We start from the raw sequence: 23,353 nt of genomic DNA, 5'->3' as shown, positions 1-23,353 counted from the left end.
ACTACAGGAATGAGGCTCTTTTTCTTTTTTTGTTGATGGTTATGATATATGGCCACAGTTTTCAAACTGTGGGGTGCGACTACCCAGGGGGGTGCCAAAACATGTCAGGGGAGGCGCAGAGAATGATGGTAAATTCACAAAGTAAGATCAAAAGATAAAAAGTAAAATGTTACAGTAAAAATGTTTTGTGAAGATAAATGAAAATTAATAGCTTAACAGATTATAGTCCATTTTAAAGGTTCACTCAGTAGTTTAGTTCCTCATGTAAAAAGTGTTACTTCTAAAGAAATGAATAGTAATTTTGAAACATATGTATAAAATCATGACCACTCGTGAGATGAAGAGTTCAGTCAAATCAGTAACCTTATAAAAGCTCTTTAATTTTACATTGAGCAGTGGCACCTCATGGGGGCAGCCATTTTGGCATCACATGACCAGCTGAATAATACTCGTTTAATTTCAGTAACTGCCCTGTTATTGGACTTTTTTCATTCATGGATTAAATTAATTCTGGCTTACTGTGCATAGTGAATTTCTACAATGTCATTGGTAACCGAAAACTTGTGTTTAAATTATTCAGTATCCAGGCCATTGGGTGTCAGTGTAAGCCAATGTAAGCCACGTCAACATTCTTGTGGTGGTGGCGTAGTGGGCTAAAGCACATAACTGGTAATAAGAAGGTTGCTGGTTCAATACAGAATTTGAGCAAGGCACGTAACTCCAGGTTGCTCCAGGGGAATTGTCCCTGTAATAAGTGCACTGTAAGTCGCTTTGGATAAAAGCGTCTGTCAAATGCATAAATGTTAATGTCTTCCAAAAATTTCTGAGTGCACCTTTAATAGACTGTAGCTTTGTGGCGTTATAATACTGTTAAATGTCAAGAGCAAAGACATGTCATGCAAGAGCACATCTACTGTGTGTACAAGTTGCCCAAACCCTAAATCTACACTGCTGTCTTGTGAAATCTACCTGCTCTCGTACAAAGAATGCGTGTGCTTGCACAAAACATTTCCTGTGCACTGTTCATTCATACAAAGAGTAAAGTTTCTTTGTGATCTCTGACCAGCACACAAAAATACTTCAGACAAAAGAGTAAAAAGTTTTTAATGATATCCAATGTTAACACTTGTGTAAGAGCACACAAATATTTAAAGGTGCAGCATGTAAGATTCAGAAACCCTTGTTATTAATGACACCGGTGGCCGTTAAGTGAACTGCAGCCTGTTGCTCGTGATCGCACGTGCACACACTGTATTGGGATGCGAGCGAGCATAACAAAAACAAAGAGACTGAACGTGATTCACCGGCATCATGCTGACAGATGAGGTAGCATAATTAAAATTACACCGTTATGATTGTTTTACTACAAACTTTGAGACTGTATATTATATTTGACTCTCCAGTACTGGAACAGGGCTAAAACAAAGTGTGGATATAGGTCTGACTATGCGAGACTGTAGTTTGAAGTAATCACTTTTCTTTACATGATACATTGACTGCATTTATACGATAGCCTATGTCGGCGTTAGCTAGCTAGCCAGCCTTATCAATAGCTGTTAGCTAAATTTGGTGGATGATGACAGTAGCTGTTTATAAAAGAGACTGTACATTATAAATATGTTGACACAATTCAGTATTGATGTGATTCCATCATAACTGTCATTTTGATATATCGATGCGCTATAGTTTTATAATAATAGAATGTTTATATTTTCTGTATAACCAAGTTACGTTACACTAATGATGGAGCATTTTGCATTATCTTGAACATTTTCTAGCATTCATTTCATGTGTTGTTGTAGTTTACCTTGCTGAATAATTACAGATTAACATTGTTTATGACAGTTACTGTGAATCAGCATACCTGACTTTTAGTATAAAGAGAAGATCGTTGAAATTATTTGAAAGTTACGAAGCAAGGTAGCTTGCAATTCATCAGCATTAGCAGGCAAGATCAAGTTAGCTAAAATTACACAGATCAATCCTTATGGCTCTATATTTCACATGCTTTGCAGTTATGTAAGCTTACCTGTCCAATAAGAAGAACGCCAATTCAGGGTCGAACGAAGGTCCCTCCAGGAATCAAATGCCCTGCCGATGTTCACTCTAGTTTTCACTCGACCACAATCACGTTCCTGCTTAGCCAGACGAGATTCAGTAGATACATTTTTTTTTTTTTGTTGGCTTCCTCAGAGTTTGTGTAGGAGTCGGTGTTGTGCTGAGAGCCGGACGTTTGCTGGATTTCATCTCTAAGATAATGTTACCTAATGTTGCAGTTTGTTGTCACTGTTGAATAACGGAAGAGAAGCACTGAAGCAAGGCTCTTGGGAGTGTGCATAAACATCACATCCTTTGGATTTTCCTGTCAAAAGCGACCCGCTCCCTTCATATGAAAATCAGTCTACAGGCTTTAATAGGCAACCTAGGAAGTCGGGAAGGGCTCATTTTTTAAGTTGTGTTACAAGCCATTCACACATTGGCAAAAAAAGGTGAATATTACATGGAAAAAGTTACATACTGCACCTTTAAGCAAAATGAAGGAATTTTCATTTAAGTAATTTCATTCATTTGAGCAGAATTAAATTAGAATGTTATATTTTGAATAGCCGAATTCCCCTGATAAGTGTAGATAGGAGATACCAACCGGCTCTACCTTTGGAGAAAGCGTAACGGTCAAGCTGGATGATGTCATGTAAACCAGTCATATAATGGCACCAACGTCAGTGGATGGCCTTCAGAGTTTTAATTTAATCAAAAACATAAATTTTTACATTTTCTTTACACAATATACAAAATGTATTATTACATTGTAATGCTATACATTTGTTGATATACAGTGCATCCGGAAAGTATTCACAGCGCTTCACTTTTTCCACATTTTGTTATGTTACAGCCTTATTCCAAAATGGATTAAATTCATTATTTTCCTCAATTCAACAAACAATACCCCATAATGACAACGTGAAAGAAGTTTGTTTGAAATCTTTGCAAATGTATTAAAAAAATAAATAAAAAAAAATTAAAATAAAAAATAAAAATAAAAAAATCACATGTACATAAATATTCACAGCCTTTGCTCAATACTTTGTTGAAGCACCTTTGGCACATATTACAGCCTCAAGTCTTTTTGAGTATGATGCTACAAGCTTGGCACACCTATTTTTGGGCAGTTCTTCTTTGCAGGACCTCTCAAGCTCCATCAGGTTGGATGGGGAGCGTCGGTGCACAGCCATTTTCAGATCTCTCCAGAGATGTTCAATCGGGTTCAAGTCTGGGCCACTCAAGGACATTCACAGAGTTGTCCCTGAGCCACTCCTTTGTTATCTTGGCTGTGTGCTTAGGGTCGTTGTCCTGTTGGAAGATGAACCTTCACCCCAGTCTGAGGTCCAGAGCGCTCTGGAGCAGGTTTTCATCAAGGATGTCTCTGTACATTGCTGCATTTATCTTTCCCTCGATCCTGACTAGTCTCCCAGTTCCTGCCACTGAAAAACATCCCCACAGCATGATGCTGCCACCACCATGCTTCACTGTAGGGATGGTATTGGCCAGGTGATGAGTGGTGCCTGGTTTCCTCCAGACATGACGCTTGCCATTCAGGCCAAAGAGTTCAATCTTTGTTTCTCATGGTCTGAGAGTCCTTCAGGTGCCTTTTGGCAAACTCCAGGCGGGCTGTCATGTGCCTTTTACTGAGGAGTGGCTTCCGTCTGGCCGCTCTACCATACAGGCCTGATTGGTGGAGTGCTGACGAGATGGTTGTTCTTCTGGAAGGTTCTCCTCTCTCCACAGAGAAATGCTGGAGCTCTGTCAGAGTGACCATCGGGTTCTTGGTCACCTCCCTGACTAAGGCCCTTCTCCCCCGATCGCTCAGTTTGGCCAGGCGGCCAGCTCTAGGAAGAGTCCTGGTGGTTCCAAACTTCTTCCATTTATGGATGATGGAGGCCACTGTGCTCATTGGGACCTTCAATGCTGCAGAAATGTTTCTGTACCCTTCCCCAGATCTGTGCCTCGATACAATCCTGTCTCGAAGGTCTACAGATAATTCCTTGGACTTCATGGCTCGGTTTGTGCTCTGACATGCACTGTTAACTGTGGGACCTTATATAGACAGGTGTGTGCCTTTCCAAATCATGTCCAATCAACTGAATTTACCACAGGTGGACTCCAATCAAGTTGTAGAAACATCTCAAGGATGATCAGTGGAAACAGGATGCACCTGAGCTCAATTTTGAGTGGCAAAGGCTGTGAATACTTATGTACATGTGATTATTTTCATTTTTTTTTTAATAAATTTGCAAAGATTTCAAACAAACTTCTTTCACGTTGTCATTATGGGGTATTGTTTGTAGAATTTTGAGGAAAATAATGAATTTAATCCATTTTGGAATAAGACTGTAACATAACAAAATGTGGAAAAAGTGAAGCGCTGTGAATACTTTCCGGATGCACTGTAGGCTGGTGGTAATTTCAAAAATGAGTCCTGTCGAACACTCTCTACACCGCCTTGTCTTATTAAACAGCATTTTTATTTTTTATTTTTCAAAATGTTGAAGATTAGCAGACAGGCTGTCGATTCATTAAGTAAGCTTTTAAATTGGCTACCATAATTCTCAAGAGTATATTTAGCGCTATATCAGCCAACACACGATTTTAGCTTCCTTATAAATGAACATTATGTAGATATTATATGTGTAGAACAGTTTATTAAAATGATGTTATATGTTAGATTATCAAAGATATACTCACCACGGTAGCAAGCTAAAAGTTCTTCTGCTGTTCTGGCGGTTAATCTAGCAGCTCCAAAAGCCCGCCAAGTGTCGTCACTAGATGTCACAGCTAGTGCGTATGTCTTGAAACTCAGAGCAGAGATGGTGTTTTTGTTTTTTTCTCAAAACCACAGTTACCTTAACCACTTTAAGCTTGTTTGATTATAGGAATTAAATCATTAATTACCAAATTTAGTTACATTTAATGGATTAAAGAAACAACCTCCATGTTGAAATCACCAAAGTTGAGAAAAAAAGAGAATGTGGAAAAAAGCTAAAAAATAAATGAATAATAGGAATTAAAATAATAATGAAATACAATAAATAACAAAGTTGACAGGGAAAGGGCTTTACAACTGATCTTCCAAAGTACATTTTTTAAAAATTTATTATGTGTGTGTGTGTGTGTGTGTTATGTTAAAATATATTACGTTTAAGTTTAGGGGTCACTGCTACATAATTTTCTGACAAAGTCGGACCAATTTGCAACATAGTTAAAAGGTGACCCACCTTGAAAAGGCATCTCTACCCTATCCCGTGCCCCAGTCCCTGATCTGTCCACCCCCAGCACTCAACCTAAACTGGTCCAGGTCTGTATGGCCATATCTCACTCAAAATGAGGCCAGCACTTATGGTCCATAGTCGGGCCGAATGTGGCTAAATGTGCCGTGTCTCAGCCCAAATCGGGCCAAATCCGCACATCCAAAGCCTAGCCAAATCTGGCAACCATTACTGGGCCAGAGCTGGCTCACTTTTGGTGAGCCGCTGCCAGAACACAGCCGAGTGAGCCAACACTCAGCCGCAATTGGCCCGATTGCGCTGGCTACCTGGGATGTAACGGGATTACGTATTTAAAATATTAAATATTAGTAACTGTATTCCACTACAGTTACAGTTTAAATTGTAGGTAATCGGAATACAGTTACATTCAAAAAGTGTTTTGATTGATTAATAGTTAGTCCATTCAACTGGAAAATATTTATCCATATAAATGATGCAATCCGAGGAGCATTTGAACAGCGATGAAACACTTTTCTTTCATTTATGAATTTGTTTCATTTATATGAACAGTTTGTGAGTGAAAAGGTGGATATGATGTCATTGAGGAAGTTTGCCTTTGGAGCTTAATAGAGTAACTACATCGTGTTTCTACAGCTTAACAAAAAGCAGTTAGAAACGTTTTGACAGATGAAACATAAATCCATTAAATACATGATTACATGCCTTGTCAATGTTTTTAATGCTGTTTGGGTATTTATTTATTTTTTTTTACAAGAAATTCTAACCAATGTAGCCTTTAACATCATATAGAAAGCTGTAAGTAATATATTTCCTGCCTCATTCTGGGAACAGAATCCACATACGATTAGAAAAGGATGTCGTTGTGTACACTGTGAGGTTTTGAAGTTTGGAGCAGCAGAAATTGTTAACCTTGTTTAAATTGTCATGTGAACATTTAGCTTTATGCTAAGCTAAAATGCTATTTTTGCCTTACATGCATCTGTTACCAGGTGTGAATATATTTTATAATGAGTTCTATGAAGAAAATTCATGTTAGAGCATAACTTTTTTTCTCAAGTAAGACCTTTGATATTAGGGCAAAGATGTACTGCAGAAATGTATTCTTAATGAGAATTTAAAGTGAAAAAATCAACCAGTGCTGAAGAAGAAATCAAATGTATTTAGTAATCTAACGGAATACGTTACAAATTACATTTTACAGTATGTATTCTGTAATCTGCAGTGGAATACTTTTTAAAAGTAACCTTCCCAATCCTGTAAATGTGTAAATAAATAGATGCATTTAGCCTGCATTTGTTTCCAGATTCAAAAATAGAGCATCGCTTTTGGTTACTACACTTGCAAAAAACAAAGCAATTTTGTCGTCAACGACTATAGCTGCTTTTAAACCAATGGGGAGAAGTATTTATCGGGCAAAAGTAACCATTACAGTTATTTTTTATCCACTGTGGTGCTTTAATGTACGTAACACTTATGTCAGTTGGCGACGGCGTGAGAGGTAAACATTTGAGCGATTGCACTATGGAGGATGATCTGATATTCCAGTTTATACGACTGCTTTTTTCCGTTTTTTTTTACTCTGCTAAAGCACAGGAAAGACATGGCCCATGATGCAAAAAGGAGAGGTTTGCCATCATTTGCTGAGGGGTTGTGTATGCCACCAGACATGGCCACACAGAAAGGTAAAAGTTCCCAGACTTGCTAAAAAGAACATTTACTGACAACATATTTTACGAGTATAAGCTAGCTAGCATAATCTACCTCCCTGAAGAAAAAGGCATGTAGAAAAATAATGAACGATACTAGTTAAACCATCATTATAGAATACATTTATTTTTATTTGTATAGCACTTTTCACAAAATGTTTCAAAGCAGCTTTACAGAAAATGATTCTGTAATGTCTTAGAAAATCATGAAGATACACCAAACATACACTATTTTTTAAAGACATTTATTCAATTTTATCAACCTCACCAAAGTAAACTTTGCCAGCTACCTAGAAACAAATGAGTTACCTTGGCATTGGCATATTAACAATTGTGAGGTGCCACCTAGTAAAGGCATTCCACCAGCACGGTTGAGCACGGTTAGCTAACCGTGCGGAGAAATCCAGGCCGAGAACGGCTTGTAATCGTGCCATGCAGTACTATGCTCGTGGAAATGCTACTGGAACCGTTCCTCACCATGCTCCGAACCATTCGGCCCGATGGTGGAAATGCACCTTTTAATACAGCACTTGATGCAAGCTTCAACAGGGGTAAGATTGTCAGTGAAAAACAAAATTGGGACTATTCCTCACACAAAGTTAACATAAATTATATGGACAACTTTTATGGTGGTTTTTTGTCCATTTTGGACCTTGACAGATGATCACTATGAATTGTTGATGTATGGAAACGAGGTCTGTGAAGATTCTTCTTAAATTTCTAATTTTGTGTTCCACAAAAAATAAATAAAAATCCCTTAAAACATCCCTTACAAAAAATCTAAATGAGCAAATGAGTTTTTGATTGGCTGCAAATGTTTGCCAGAAGTTTGTAGCTCTTTGCCAGTAGTGGTGAACCTCCAGCAAACCTTTGGGAACAATGGACAGTTTGCCGCAAGTTTGCCACAAAGCTCATTTGCATGTTAAAATTTTCAGTAGCGAATTTAAGCAAGTTTGCGGCAAATCTGCCACAAATTCTCGATTTTCGTAATGGAATGTGTTTCAAACTACTTGAGGGTGAGTAAATAATGTTTTGGGTGAACGATTCCTTGAATTACATAACTTATGTTCAGTTTCTGTCCTACTACTTTGCTACCCTTACAAAAATCTAGAATTCTGGAAAATCCCTGTTACCCATGCCGCCAATTTGCTGCAGGTTCACCACTACCGGTGAAGAGCTGCTAACTTTTGCCAATAATTTGCAGCAAACCGCAAAGCTCATCTGCATGTGAAAATAATGAGTGGCAAATTTGCAGCATGTTTGCTAGAACTCTAGATTGTAGTATGGATAATTGCATTATCAATTAAATGGAAATCTCAAAGAATTTTGTTTTATTAATTTTTTTATTGTGCCTATATTACACATCACATTGTTATATTACATATGTAGTGGTTGCATTGCCTGTTTTCCAAATGCTTAAAACAATTAACATATACAATAAAATTATTGCCAATGATCCATGAGATTTCACGCTCTAGCGACAGTATTTATGTCACCATCCAGTCATGAAGGAAGATTCTTTGAGGAAGTCTGATTACCCCTCCAGATCCTGAGTTGCTTTACTGTCTGTGTCTGTGCCTGTGTTTACAGGACTGGAGTCCACAGGGGTGTTCAACTTCTCTGGCTTCTCTTCCATATCTGTAGGATGAGATTCTCCCTGAGGGACTTCTTCACTGGAGGGTCCCACAATTTCCTCTTCTTGCAAAGTGTCTTGAGGAGTCTTTGATGAAGGACTTGACGTTTTCTCAGGAGCCACAGAAGCAACATTTTCCTCCTTTACGCCAGCAAACGTTCGTTCTGGATACAAGAGTTTCAACTGCTCCTCAAAGTAACTCTCCAGATTAGCTCCCACACTAGCCATCTCAGTATCCTCCTAAAAAAACATGAAAACTCAACATCAGATGTTAGATTCACATGGTGCAGCCCAGTCAAGCAGCAACCACTGTTTATAATTTATATACAGTGAATATATATATATATGTATATATATATATATATATATATTCAGTTTTACCAGTGTTGGGGAAGCTACTTTTAATTTATGAGTAGCTTGTATCTTTAAAGCTACAAATTCTCAGTGCGCTCAGCTGTAAAGCTGCACGCACAATCTAATGTGACATAAAAACAGTGCTAAAAACACCTTTTTGTCACGCTACACCGCTACTTGTTGAAAAATTAGCTCGTTACTGGAAAATGTAGTTATTTAGTAGCATCACAACTGTATGTCAGTTACTCCCCAACACTAAGTTGTATGTTCTAAGTAGAATCAAGTTCTTGAAAATACTGTATCAGGATCTTTATGATCATATTCTTAGCATCTGAAATGGAACACAACCAACGTCAACATACCTTATGGAAAGTTGCACAGTTTTTGAAAATCAACCTGACATCTACAACAAAGTCCTCTGGGGTCTTATATCCAGTGTTCTCCAGTTTGCTTCTGATAACAGAGAGGTCCATTGGTGTCTTTATTATCTCACTGTACTCTGGCATCGACTGAAATTTGAAGAGTAAAACAGGGTCAGTACGCCAAAGAGAAAACTGTCCTGGTCATTAAATGGAAAGATTTGATATTGGGTGTTTGGATGGTTTTAGTTAAGATCTAACATAGAATTGTATAGAACACATGAGACATCCAGTTGATACCAAAGCTACGGCCTGGGAAACATAGACTGGCCTCGGCTTCAAAACAAATAGAAAAACTAGACCAGCACTGAGTATGACAAAATGAGGAATACGAACACTGTAGTCTCATGAAATGGTCTGATCAAAATCCCATGTGGAACCAATTCACACGAAAAGACGACATTGTTCATTGCCATTACTATGATGGTATTTTGAAGTTTAACAGCAATAAGAGTCCGTTAATGTACCACTTTAGAAGTCAGTATCCAATGGTGGTAGTGAGGACTGGTACAGCACAACATTACTATTACCTCACTGCTCGCTTTTTTGTGACCAACCACCTCACCCATTCTAGACAACTTAACTACCTCTACCACCCGATGAAGACACTACTTCTCCATTCCTGACTGCTACACTAAATCTGCCACCCACTGAAGACACTACCTCTCCATACTAGACCACTACACTACAACCCAATGAAGATACTAACTCCCTATTCCAGACCACTACACTACTTCAACCACCCACTAAAGACACTAACACCTCACCCATTACAGACCCCTCCTCTACCTTTACCACCAACTGAAGATGCCACCTTACCCTTTTCAGCCTCTAACTCTACCACCTAGTGAAGACACCACCTCCCCTCTCTGTTGACCATCTGGCAGCAGAACCTGATGTAATCAGCCCCTGGTTTCTGAAACATTAATCAGCCAAGCGCTGGAGTACTTCCTGTAAAATCCTGGTGCCAAAGATGGGTCACTGTCACAATCAACTGTAGACATTCTATACATGGCGCTTTATCTCACAGCACATTTAGGCAAGTTCCTGCAGCTTTTATTCAGTCTGCTGTCATCAGATGGTTGGCTCAATCTTACATACTTCTCATCTGGAGTAAAGACACTTAACTGGGACAGTTCTTTTCTCAGCCATGGACTCAGCAGTAGCACCAATGAACACTTTTACCCTGCACAGTATGTAAAGTCTTGCACTGTATTTTATACTTGAGTATGTTCAGTTGTGTATTGTGCTCTTTGTGTTTGATTTTGCTGATGTTGTTTACCTATATGTTCCCTTGAAAAACAATAAAATTTCATTATCTAGAATGCCATATTAGATATTTGATCTTACTGATGGTGTTACAGGTTCCTGGAAATCTGTGCTGAGCTCATTGCAGAAAAGACGAAGCAGCAGCCGCTCACATTTCTGCGTGAACACAACAAATGTATCAAATGAAAGTTGTCTTTTAAATCCTACTTCTAAATATTTTACAAATGTAAAACCATTTTTAGCCGCTCTGATAGGTGTCAACAAAATCAGTGGTTCTCAAACCTGTTACTGGAGACCCCCTCAACACTACACATTTTCGGCTTCTTCAAATACATCTGATTCCATTAAACAGCTCGTACTCCAAGTCAGATAAGAGATGCATACAACAAGTGTACTTTTGGGGGCCTCCGGGACAGGTCTGGGAACAACTGAACTATAATAAAACTGAAAGGAAAAGTTGTTCATACTCGTCTATCCACAGGAGTAAATACTTCAAAATCCGGATCCTTTTTCACATTGTTTGATTCTCTGCAACCATCGTTATACTCCATTTCAGGTGTGGTAAGGTCACGACAGAATGTACAAAACCACTCACCACTACAAATACACACAGAAATAACAATCAGATTTGCCAGATTTGTCTCGTAGACGAAAGCTTTATTATGCAATCAATTTCATTCAGTAATTTAGTATTTTCACTGGGGTCTAGTTTATGATTTCCATTTTGGGGTTATAAGTTTAACTTATAGTGTCACTACCATTGTCAAAAATAGTTTGAAACACTCCGCCTATCTTCCACTGGTCAACCAAACCGATAGTCACATCCCAATTTCATGCTATTGGTTGACCAGTATTGTTATGTACGATTCATTTGGGTCACTAAAAAAAACTGCAATTTTGTTTGGTGCCACTAGTGGCCCAGAAATTACACACGGCCCCACCAAGCATGACACCGTTACCTTGGTGATGCAGTGAGAGATGGGATATGGCAGCTAAGATGGAAGACTTTGGGGCATTTATCACAGCAGAGCAGTTCTCCTCCGTTCTGGCACACTGCACACCAGTCCTCATTGGGGTCTTCATCTATTTCTGGGGTCGTCTCTGATGGCTGCTCACCCTGCTGCGGCGTCTGGGACTGAACACCCGTGCTGTCTGGAAGACTGGCTTTAGCACTGCTCTTCACCTGATGTAGACAAAAATACATGTGCATTAATTCGAAGTATAGGTCACCTGAACATACATGAACATTCTTTAATCATTTTTTCATCCTCATTTTGTTTAAAACCTGTATGACATTCATTCTTTTGTGTTTCATAAAATCTGCTCAGCATTTAGCTTTTTAAGACTTCTGATGCGGTACTGTTTGAATAAACACTTACAAAATGAACTTCATCATCATCCTCTGGTTCATCTTTGATGACAATGACCGGCCCTGGAGATGACCTGCGTCTTCTCTTAGTAGAGGGGTTTGAAGGGCCGCTCTGAGGGGCCTCTACTCGCTTCCAGAGCCCAGAACTTCAAAATAATACAGACACAAACAAATGAAAATTAAAAAATAAGAAAATGGCAAATACATGAACAGATACAAGAACATCACTGTAGCAAACAACTCAAATTAACAGAAGAATATTGCTAGAATATTTACTTGGTCTTTGGTTCCGACGAGGTGACAGACATTTGAGAAAACAGTCTTCCTTGTCCTGAAGGTCAAAGAAAAGAGAGAAAATATGGTGTATTCACATAAATATACACAACCAGTAAAACGTTTGGACACACTTAACTAATTGTACGTTTCACATGGTTTTGAATATCTATGAATCTAAAATACGTTTTGCAAGTAAATGTACAAAAGACTAAAGATATGGTAATTGATTTCAGATCTAGCCCTATTGTCCCACAACCAACATACATAAATACTCAAATGGTGGATTGGGCTAGTAGTTACAAGTACCTTGGAACTATCACTGACAACAAGTTGGGTTTTGACGCAATGCTGAGGCATTATGCAAAAAAGGCCAGCAGGGGCTACATTGTCTATGGACGCTCTCTTCTTTTAATATCAGTAGGACTCTTATGAGCATGTATTATAAATCTTACATTGAATCTGTACTTTGCTTTTCTATCTGCTGTTGGTATGGTAATTTAAATTTTAAACATCGGAACACACTGAATGGTATTGTCAACCAATGTGGTAAGATCACAGGCATTAAGCAGACTGGATTATCAAATATTTTTGAACGGTTTGTTTTACAGAATGCCAGAGCCATTCTTGGCGATCCTAACCACCCACTGTTTCATGAATTCATAGCGCTTCCTTCTGGTATTCATTATAGTATGCCTAGACTTAAAAGTTATCGGTATAGGAATTCCTTTATCCCCACTGCTGTAAGGCTTTTAAACTTGTAAGGTGTTTGAATGTTGTGTTTTGATGTTAGTGTCAATTTATTTAGAAATGTTTTAATGTATTTGTATTATATGTTCACTTATTTTTATGCTGCACCAAAACTTGCCCCTTGGGCTTAAAATAAAGCTTGACTAGACTTGACTTAAAATCTTATATGCTTGAAATTAGTTAATTTTAATAGTACGATTTTTGTTCACTATGTAATTACTATACTTCCACATTCTTTGCCCTATATGCATTCAGCAGCGCCGCTGATAAAAATTTCCCATGGTTCGTTAATATTCTTGATGCAACGTAACACTTGCTAGCTGCATGCTTTCTACAAGTACATTGCATGCAGTAGTGATGTTTCATTCGTGAAAGAATCATCTTTTAAGTGAATGAATCGTTCCTGTTAACCTCCATACACTCAATCATATTTCTCGTTCACTGACATCTCTCTCTTTTGAAGCCAACAAGCTCTAGTTTGAAGCGCAAGACTGCTTTGGTGGCTTTTCATGCCTGTAAAGACTGATGCGAGCCAATAGCATTTGAGTGTGGGCTGTGAAGGAGCATTTCATTGGTTTGACCCATTGAATGCATTTACCCCATAGCTGAATGAGTGAGGATCAGGATCTGTTGACCAACTGAAGGAGAGGAGGAGGAGTGTCATTCGTTTACTTTGGTAATCTCCTTCAACAAGGAGAGAAAGTGGCTGGATGAATTACGAGTAAAAGTGACTGATGACATTACAATGACATCAGGCCGTAAATAAATCAATTATTTTCAGCTAAAAAAATGATATCTATGCTTTGCTGTCATTTGTGGGGAAAACACTTTTGATGCTCAAACACTCTCTTAGTAGATTTGTAGACACAAATTTGAATAAAGTATAATTAGGTGACTCAGTGCTTTATCAATGGTTTAATGACTCACTCAAAACATAAAAGATGTTCATTTGTTGCCACCTACTGGTTAAGGTGTGATTTACAAAAATTGTCGCTGAACGTATCAGTGAACAAAAGAGAAACATCATCTAGAGTTAATTCACTCCTCTAAATGTTACATATATCGTAGTAAGAGGTTTTTGTGGTGTTTGAAATAATTTTAATCTATAGAAGTTGTGAAATGATTGATCCATGTTCTATCATTTTTGTTAAAAAATGGAGAACAAAAAGAAATGATTAGGACAGATGAAACGTACTGAGAATATATAGACAGTTGCAATAATATATGGTTTGTCTGTATTCTTTAAGCATTTTCAGTTATTGTTGTAAAATAGACATATTATGAATGAATATTAGCTGGCTTGCTTAAATGATGTAAAAAGACATCATCTATGCAACAGAGTGGAATGCAAATTATTTTATTATTTGACAGTTATTACTACAGCTATCTGGGCTTCCAGAGGCCTTCAAGTGCCAAAAGCTCCCAATAAATAAACACACATGACAAGGTGAACATGAATAACTCATCTATAATGATTCTAAGGTTTAAAAAAGTTTAAAGCTATTCCTCCACTGATGCACATAAATACGGGTTCACCGTTGCAGGCTCGTTGATGCATGCATAATGGCACTGCTGCTGAAAAAAACTGCTTCCATTTATGTTATTTCATAGTTTTGACGACTTCTAAATGTGTAATAATAACAATAAAGAATAAGAAGGAGTCTGAAAACTTTTGACGGGTGGTGTATGCCACTGCTCTTACACAACATATTTGTTGTACATGGAATAAATATTATAGACTTTAGTCAGTCTAGACTCCAAATGGATGTTTCTGTCTGCTAAATAATCAACAATATGGCTGGGTGTCACCAAATACCTCAAATACGATGCATATAATTCAATACATTGTTATGCATCGCAATAAAATAATTGGTTTTCAGTTTGCTTTCTCAATGTGTCCAGTAAAGTGACCTGGGAAATGTGGGGATTTTCAGAGGAAATTATATGAATTCAAGCATAAATAAATAAAAATATAAATATCTAAATATCAGTACAATAAGAATAATAAAGAATCGCAATTTATTGATATATGACAAAGAGGTTCAACCCATTGAACGCTGCATTTCTGTCCCTCAACAACACATTTTCTCTGATTAAAGTCTATAATGAACTACACAACCATCAGATGAGTTTTAAATAATTAAGCGTACCAGCTCGATCTGATGATGTGGAGAGCTGAGCCGGGGGATAACTCTGCCTCTGACCAGACAAAAGCACACTGGGTTCACATCTCCTGTTCAGGTACGATGTCACCTGAACGTTTTGCTTAAAAAAATCAACAGAGAGTTTAGCATATTCAGTGCACACATTCAAATACATATGCAAACTTTTAGTTTGAGTTTTCGATGGTTGATGCTGATTTCTAGAGAGCATGATTGACAATTGATGATATAATGTAGTTGACAAATGTACATGAAATTTAAGATGTAGGTTCAAATGTATAAGTATGTAAAAGGGTAGGATATAGGGATGTTAATGATAAATCGATGATCGATTAATCGTTTAGGCTCATCAATCGTCGATTAATAACTTTTCAGCACAAATGTGTTCAGTATTTATTCATTGATCAGAAGATGGTGAAAAGAATGTCTATACAGTCATGTGTGTATATTACTATTAATTGGATTATTCTATTGCTGCAGGACATGTCATGTCAACTACCAATAATCCAAAAGCAAATAAGACCTACACAAATGTAGAACATTTTAAAAATAAACAAACAATTATATTACACAATATTTACTCAATTTCACTTGGTAGATTTTGGAAGTAACACAAGGAAGAACTATCATTTTTGTCACTAAACCAAACAGGCATGGTTATCAGCTGATGGGAAATAGAGCCAAATATTGTAAGAATATAAAGCCAAATCTTGGCTAACAGTCAATATTCTGTACAAAAGCTCAGAATTTGTGTTTCATCACACTAACCTGATGGAGAGCGTGCGGAGAAGGAAGTGAACCTGCACCAGAGACAGCAGCATTGTGAGGATAGCGTGCTCTCGGCAGCACCTCCACTGGTTTAGGAGGGTAGATGGGATTATTGATGAGTCCACTCAGATTCTATGAGAAACAAAGACATCAAGTTCAGAATTATACAATTATTCTTCTAGTTTAAAGCTGCACTACGTAAGATTTTTTGATTAAAAATGAACACAAGTCCATAACTGAGCGAGTACATAAAAACATCCATATTCAAAACCCTGTCCTTGCCTTACCCCGATTCACTACAGTAAGCCTTCAATAATCGGGTCGAATTGGGTGTGAAACCGCAGATTTATGTTATTCATTCTTGCATGTTTATGTCATGTCCATAAGCACAGAAAAGAAGAGCTGGCAATCGTGTCACGGTTTGTGTTGACGGTCAAGTTATCAGGAGAACAGCAGCAGCACAGCAGTCTCCAGGTGGATGTTTAATTGTTTTTGCCAAGTTGTTTACTTGCTATAATGCTTGGATATGTTTTTTGGTAGGGTTGTTTAGCTATTTGTTCTCATGCTTTAATGAATCGAAAATTACTCTGGGGATATTGTTTACTGATCCATTAAACTTGTATCAGCTGTATCACGAGTTTTACCTCTTGAATTTATATGTGTAGTAAAATGCAAAAACAGTTGAATAATCATAAATATAACTGTAAGGGGGTTTAGAGGAAAGGAGGAGGCGAGAACCGGCTTGACAACTTAAATAATAATTTATTAACCAAAAACCCCAACCCAAAAACACACAACTAAAAACACAGCACAGCTGTCTGTAATTCTCTCTCTCCCGAACTGTCGTCCCCGGCCGCCTTTATCCCTCGCGCGCCCCATCAGGCTGATTGGGGACCGGGTGTGTCTCATTCCAGCCCGGCCCCGCCCTCCTCAGCTCTACACTCCTCCCGGCGTTGCCTCAGGCCGGGGAGCCCCCGGCATGACGTACATCCCCCCCACCCTTCCTCTCCGGGTGGGGGGGCGTGCCTTATGCCCCGACTGCCGGCGGGTCCTCCCCGCCTTCCTCGACCTGGGAGGAGAAAAAACAACACAAAATGGCGAGGGAAAGGCCAACACGGAGCGGCAGAGAGAGAGAGAGGAGAGAGAGAAAAAGAAACTCACCGGTTCTCTGATGCGCCGTCGCGTGGTCCTCGATCACTACTCCACCCTCTCAGGCGGACTGCAGCCGCTCCTCCCCGGGCGGACCGGAGTCAGACCTCCGACCCCCAGCGGACAGAACGCCCCTCCGCGTTCCCGGCGTCCCGTGGAGACTCTCCTCCGCCCCTGGCAGCGGCCCTACCACTCCAGGCGGTCGGGGAGTCACTTCCCTCCTCCCCCCGCGGACGGCGGTCTTCTCTCGACCCCTCCGCGTTCCCGGGGGACGGCAGGGCACTCCTCCGCCCCCGGCAGCGGCTCCCTCACTCCAGGCGGTCGTGGAGTCCCGTCCCCACTCGCCTCGCGGACGGCGGCCGTTCCCCGCGTCCGGGTAGTCGGGCTACTCCGTCCCCTGTCGGACGGCAGCGGCGCTCCCCTGGGTGGACGGCAGTGTCGAGGACTCTGCGACGGGAATCCCTCCTCCTTCCTGGGTTTCGGCACCAGTGTAAGGGGGTTTAGAGGAAAGGAGGAGGCGAGAACCGGCTTGACAACTTAAATAATAATTTATTAACCAAAAACCCCAACCCAAAAACACACAACTAAAAACACAGCACAGCTGTCTGTAATTCTCTCTCTCCCGAACTGTCGTCCCCGGCCGCCTTTATCCCTCGCGCGCCCCATCAGGCTGATTGGGGACCGGGTGTGTCTCATTCCAGCCCGGCCCCGCCCTCCTCAGCTCTACAATAACGTAAAACGTTTCTCTGCAAGTTACTTGCGATTTTAGGTTTCAACCACAGATGTCTATACAGTGCATCCGGAAAGTATTCACAGCGCTTCACTTTTTCCACATTTTGTTATGTTACAGCCTTATTCCAAAATGGATTAAATTCATTATTTTCCTCAAAATTCTAAAAAGCAATACCCCATAATGACAACGTGAAAGAAGTTTGTTTGAAATCTTTGCAAATTTATAAAAAATAAAAACGAAATTAATCACATGTACATAAGTATTCACAGCCTTTGCCATGACACTCAAAATTGAGCTCAGGTGCATCCTGTTTCCACTGATCATCCTTGAGATGTTTCTACAACTTGATTGGAGTCCACCTGTGGTAAATTCAGTTGATTGGACATGATTTGGAAAGGCACACACCTGTCTATATAAGGTCCCACAGTTAACAGTGCATGTCAGAGCACAAACCGAGCCATGAAGTCCAAGGAATTGTCTGTAGACCTTCGAGACAGGATTGTATCGAGGCACAGATCTGGGGAAGGGTACGGAAAAATTTCTGCAGCATTGAAGGTCCCAATGAGCACAGTGGCCTCCATCATCTGTAAATGGAAGAAGTTTGGAACCACCAGGACTCTTCCTAGAGCTGGCCACCCGGCCAAACTGAGAGATCGGGGGAGAAGGGCCTTAGTCAGGGAGGTGACCAAGAAACCGATGGTCACTCTGACAGAGCTCCAGCGTTTCTCTGTGGAGAGAGGAGAACCTTCCAGAAGAACAACTATCTCTGCAGCACTCCACCAAGCAGGCCTGTATGGTAGAGTGGCCAGATGGAAGCCACTCCTCAGTAAAAGGCACCTGACAGCCCAACTGGAGTTTGCCAAAAGGCACCTGAAGGACTCTCAGACCATGAGAAACAAAGATTGAACTCTTTGGCCTGAATGGCAAGCGTCATGTCTGAAACCAGGCACCGCTTATCACCTGGCCAATACCATCCCTACAGTGAAGCATGGTGGTGGCAGCATCATGCTGTGGGGATGTTTTTCAGCGGCAGGAACTGGGAGACTAGTCAGGATCGAGGGAAAGATAAATGCAGCAATGTACAGAGACATCCTTGATGAAAACCTGCTCCAGAGCGCTCTGGACTTCAGACTGGGGTGAAGGTTCATCTTCCAACAGGACAACGACCCTAAGCACACAGCCAAGATAACAAAGGAGTGGCTCAGGGACAACTCTGTGAATGTCCTTGAGTGGCCCAGACTTGAACCCGACTGAACATCTCAGGAGAGATCTGAAAATGGCTGTGCACCGACGCTCCCCATCCAACCTGATGGAGCTTGAGAGGTCCTGCAAAGAAGAATGGGAGAAACTGCCCAAAAATAGGTGTGCCAAGCTTGTAGCATCATACTCAAAAAGACTTGAGGCTGTAATATGTGCCAAAGGTGCTTCAACAAAGTATTGAGCAAAGGCTGTGAATATTTATGTACATGTGATTTTTTTTCCGTTTTTTTTATTTTTTATAAATTTGCAAAGATTTCAAACAAACTTCTTTCACGTTGTCATTATGGGGTATTGTTTGTAGAATTTTGAGGAAAATAATGAATTTAATCCATTTTGGAATAAGGCTGTAACATAACAAAATGTGGAAAAAGTGAAGCGCTGTGAATACTTTCCGGATGCACTGTAGAGAGCCCAAAGTTCTGTAGTGCAGCTTTAAAAAAAAAAAAAACAATTTCAATGGACCACATTCATGAGGAATAAGATTTTCCTTGATCTTTAGGGTGTGGCAGGGTGAGCAAGAGACAGACACATTGGGTGTGTTTTTTTTTTTAAATAATAAACAACATAAACCATTAAAAGGGGAAAATAAAGTGTCCAAGGGGAATAAGTGTCCAAAATAAAGGGGGGTCTGGCATCCTCGCGCCGAGCTCGGGCTATGTGATGATAGGGTAGCAGTAAGAGGGTAAAGTCCAAGTAAAAGGGGCAAGGTCTGGCGGCCGCACACACTCCCCTCTTGAGCTCCCGGTGCTTGAGGGGAAATGCGGCCTGGCATCCTGTTGCTTCGGTCATGACGTGTGCTCCAATCTGTTCTGGCGAGGCAAGGTCCAGGCAGCACATCTAACATGCAGCCAGGACTCCCTACCCGCTGCCATCCTGGACCTGCAAGGACACCAGGCCGGCCTCTCGAGAAGAGGCGTGTTCTCCATTTAAAGTCAGCGGTGATGAGGCTGTATTAACATCAGGTGTGCTTCATCACGTGCTGGGGGATAGTCGCTGTGCCCCTCCTCTCTCCTGCTCCATTTGTGGGCCTGGCTGAAGAACAACCCTCTGAAGAGGCAGCCTGATGATGCTCCAAGGGAGGGACATGTCGTTCCATCACATATGTTAAAAAAGCTTGAGGTACTATGAAAACAAACTGTAACTTTCAGAACTTATTGAATTTATTGAAACTAACTGCAAAAACGACTTTTTGACGCATGTTTTCAATTATATACATCATCACAAAGTTGAGGATCCAACAATACCTAGATTAAGCTTCTAGTCCACTCAGAGGCCGAGATATTAAAAAAAAACAGCGGGAAAGGTGTTTGGGATCACAAAACAGACTGAATGCCTAACTGTGTTAGTGCGCCACCTGCATTTCAGATCTGTATATTGTGATTAAGTGATAGAGGAAAAAAAAAAAAATCCTAATACTTGCTGCCATCTAGTGGAATTTACTAACACTTTTAACAGGGACATAGAGCAAACAGAGCCTGAATCACAGATTTTCAATGACAGGATAAAAACACAAGAAAGGTTAAAAAAAATAAATAACAAATAAAATAAAATAAAATGTATGTTCATCATAACATTACAAAAATATGCAATACTATTTATTAATTATTGGAACATCTTTTTAATGGGGGTTTCTGTAAAATAAGATGAATAATTTGCAGTTAGTGCACTGTATGTGTGTAAAGTGAGCTTTTAAACATTGGTGTGGGAGTGTGTTTTGCAGCTTATTCATGGAAGTACTAAATACAAAAAAATACTTTATGATCCCTCATTTTTTAAAAACATTTTACAGTTTCTGCTTGGGTTAAGTAAACTTATGAGCACAACTGTAAAAATGCCATATTTAGAGCACACTTCCTGTAAAATGGCACCTCACCTGTGGAGGCAGAGCCGAGGGCTGCAGTATAGGTGGAGGGCTCCTCGCGTTATATCGCCGCCCGTGTTGAGGCATGCTGGGTAAAGACTGAGATGGTGACCCACCCTGCAGGGGTCTATGAGGGAGCGGTCCAGGTAAGCGCATGCCGTGGTACCATGGCCACTGATTAGGTGGTTGATGTCGGTTGGTGTGCTGGCTGAGTTTCTCCACCTGCATCTGCAGCTGCACGAGCGTGCTCTGTCTCTGCTGCTGCTGCTGCTGCTGCTGTTGCTGTTGCTGCTGCTGTTGCTGCTGCTGCTGCAAGCTCAGGAACCCACCCTGAACACCATCTGGTCTGGGCCCTGTGTTCATTTGATGGAAAGAGAACGACTGTGGACCACTCAGATGACGGAATGGAATTTTCTCTACAATTAGAGAACCTGCGAAAACAATCAGGAACATTTATGAGAACTTACAGTAAAATTTCAACTTCAGCTTTATTACAAACCATGATACAAATTAGTGGTTCTTAAAGCAGCATTATTATAGCTTTGAAATAATTTTTTATTTCCATTTTATTTTAAATTCTTCCTTTCAATTTAGTTTTTTTTTTTATATATATATATATATATATATACAGGTGCATCTCAATAAATTAGAATGTTGTGGAAAAGTTCATTTATTTCAGTAATTCAACTCAAATTGTGAAACTCGTGTATTAAATAAATTCAATGCACACAGACTGAAGTAGTTTAAGTCTTTGGTTCTTTTAATTGTGATGATTTTGGCTCACATTTAACAAAAACCCACCAATTCACTATCTCAAAAAATTAGAATATGGTGACATGCCAATCAGCTAATCAACTCAAAACACCTGCAAAGGTTTCCTGAGCCTTCAAAATGGTCTCTCAGTTTGGTTCACTAGGCTACACAATCATGGGGAAGACTGCTGATCTGACAGTTGTCCAGAAGACAATCATTGACACCCTTCACAAGGAGGGTAAGCCACAAACATTCATTGCCAAAGAAGCTGGCTGTTCACAGAGTGCTGTATCCAAGCATGTTAACAGTAAGTTGAGTGGAAGGAAAAAGTGTGGAAGAAAAAGATGCACAACCAACCGAGAGAACCGCAGCCTTATGAGGATTGTCAAGCAAAATCAATTCAAGAATTTGGGTGAACTTCACAAGGAATGGACTGAGGCTGGGGTCAAGGCATCAAGAGCCACCACACACAGACGTGTCAAGGAATTTGGCTACAGTTGCCGTATTCCTCTTGTTAAGCCACTCCTGAACCACAGACAACGTCAGAGGCGTCTTACCTGGGCTAAGGAGAAGAAGAACTGGACTGTTGCCCAGTGGTCCAAAGTCCTCTTTTCAGATGAGAGCAAGTTTTGTATTTCATTTGGAAACCAAGGTCCTAGAGTCTGGAGGAAGGGTGGAGAAGCTCATAGCCCAAGTTGCTTGAAGTCCAGTGTTAAGTTTCCACAGTCTGTGATGATTTGGGGTGCAATGTCATCTGCTGGTGTTGGTCCATTGTGTTTTTGAAAACCAAAGTCACTGCACCTGTTTACCAAGAAATTTTGGAGAACTTCATGCTTCCTTCTGCTGACCAGCTTTTTAAAGATGCTGATTTCATTTTCCAGCAGGATTTGGCACCTGCCCACACTGCCAAAAGCACCAAAAGTTGGTTAAATGACCATGGTGTTGGTGTGCTTGACTGGCCAGCAAACTCACCAGACCTGAACCCCATAGAGAATCTATGGGGTATTGTCAAGAGGAAAATGAGAAACAAGAGACCAAAAAATGCAGATGAGCTGAAGGCCACTGTCAAAGAAACCTGGGCTTCCATACCGCCTCCGCAGTGCCACAAACTGATCACCTCCATGCCACGCCGAATTGAGGCAGTAATTAAAGCAAAAGGAGCCCCTACCAAGTATTGAGTACATATACAGTAAATGAACATACTTTCCAGAAGGCCAACAATTCACTAAAAATGTTTTTTTATTGGTCTTATGATGTATTCTAATTTGTTGAGATAGTGAATTGGTGGGTTTTTGTTAAATGTGAGCCAAAATCATCACAATTAAAAGAACCAAAGACTTAAACTACTTCAGTCAGTGTGCATTGAATTTATTTAATACACGAATTTCACAATTTGAGTTGAATTACTGAAATAAATGAACTTTTCCACGACATTCTAATTTATTGAGATGCACCTGTATATTTAGTTTTTATTTTAGGATTTTAGGGGTGCCAAAGTTGATGCGTTAACTCAGTGATTCAAAAACTGGGGGTCACGACTCCCACTAAGGGTCGCGAAGCTCTCTCTATTTTGAGCGTTACAAGAAGAAAAAAAATGGAATGGGTGAAA

The 23,353-nt window shown here is 40.1% G+C and overlaps 1 protein-coding gene across 1 annotated transcript in view; it reads right to left on the bottom strand.

Annotated features, from left to right (window-relative positions):
- Window positions 1-8,382: 8,382 nt before the first annotated feature.
- Window positions 8,383-23,353, bottom strand: part of LOC127435310 (transcription intermediary factor 1-alpha-like) — a 40,196-nt gene continuing 25,225 nt past the window's right edge. The window contains exons 9-18 of the mRNA XM_051688696.1: window positions 21,004-21,422; window positions 15,989-16,120; window positions 15,209-15,323; window positions 12,312-12,366; window positions 12,046-12,181; window positions 11,626-11,849; window positions 11,134-11,263; window positions 10,748-10,822; window positions 9,341-9,487; window positions 8,383-8,864 (exon numbers count right to left, since the gene is read on the bottom strand). Coding sequence (XP_051544656.1) covers window positions 8,526-8,864; window positions 9,341-9,487; window positions 10,748-10,822; window positions 11,134-11,263; window positions 11,626-11,849; window positions 12,046-12,181; window positions 12,312-12,366; window positions 15,209-15,323; window positions 15,989-16,120; window positions 21,004-21,422 — 1,772 coding nt within the window. The 3' untranslated portion in view covers window positions 8,383-8,525. The remainder of the gene's footprint in view (window positions 8,865-9,340; window positions 9,488-10,747; window positions 10,823-11,133; window positions 11,264-11,625; window positions 11,850-12,045; window positions 12,182-12,311; window positions 12,367-15,208; window positions 15,324-15,988; window positions 16,121-21,003; window positions 21,423-23,353) is intronic.

This window comes from Myxocyprinus asiaticus, chromosome 45, assembly GCF_019703515.2.
Source record: "Myxocyprinus asiaticus isolate MX2 ecotype Aquarium Trade chromosome 45, UBuf_Myxa_2, whole genome shotgun sequence".
Classification (NCBI taxonomy): domain Eukaryota; kingdom Metazoa; phylum Chordata; class Actinopteri; order Cypriniformes; family Catostomidae; genus Myxocyprinus; species Myxocyprinus asiaticus.
The sequence above is the reverse complement of the archived record's forward strand: the minus strand, read 5'-3'. Positions and strand labels throughout refer to the sequence as shown.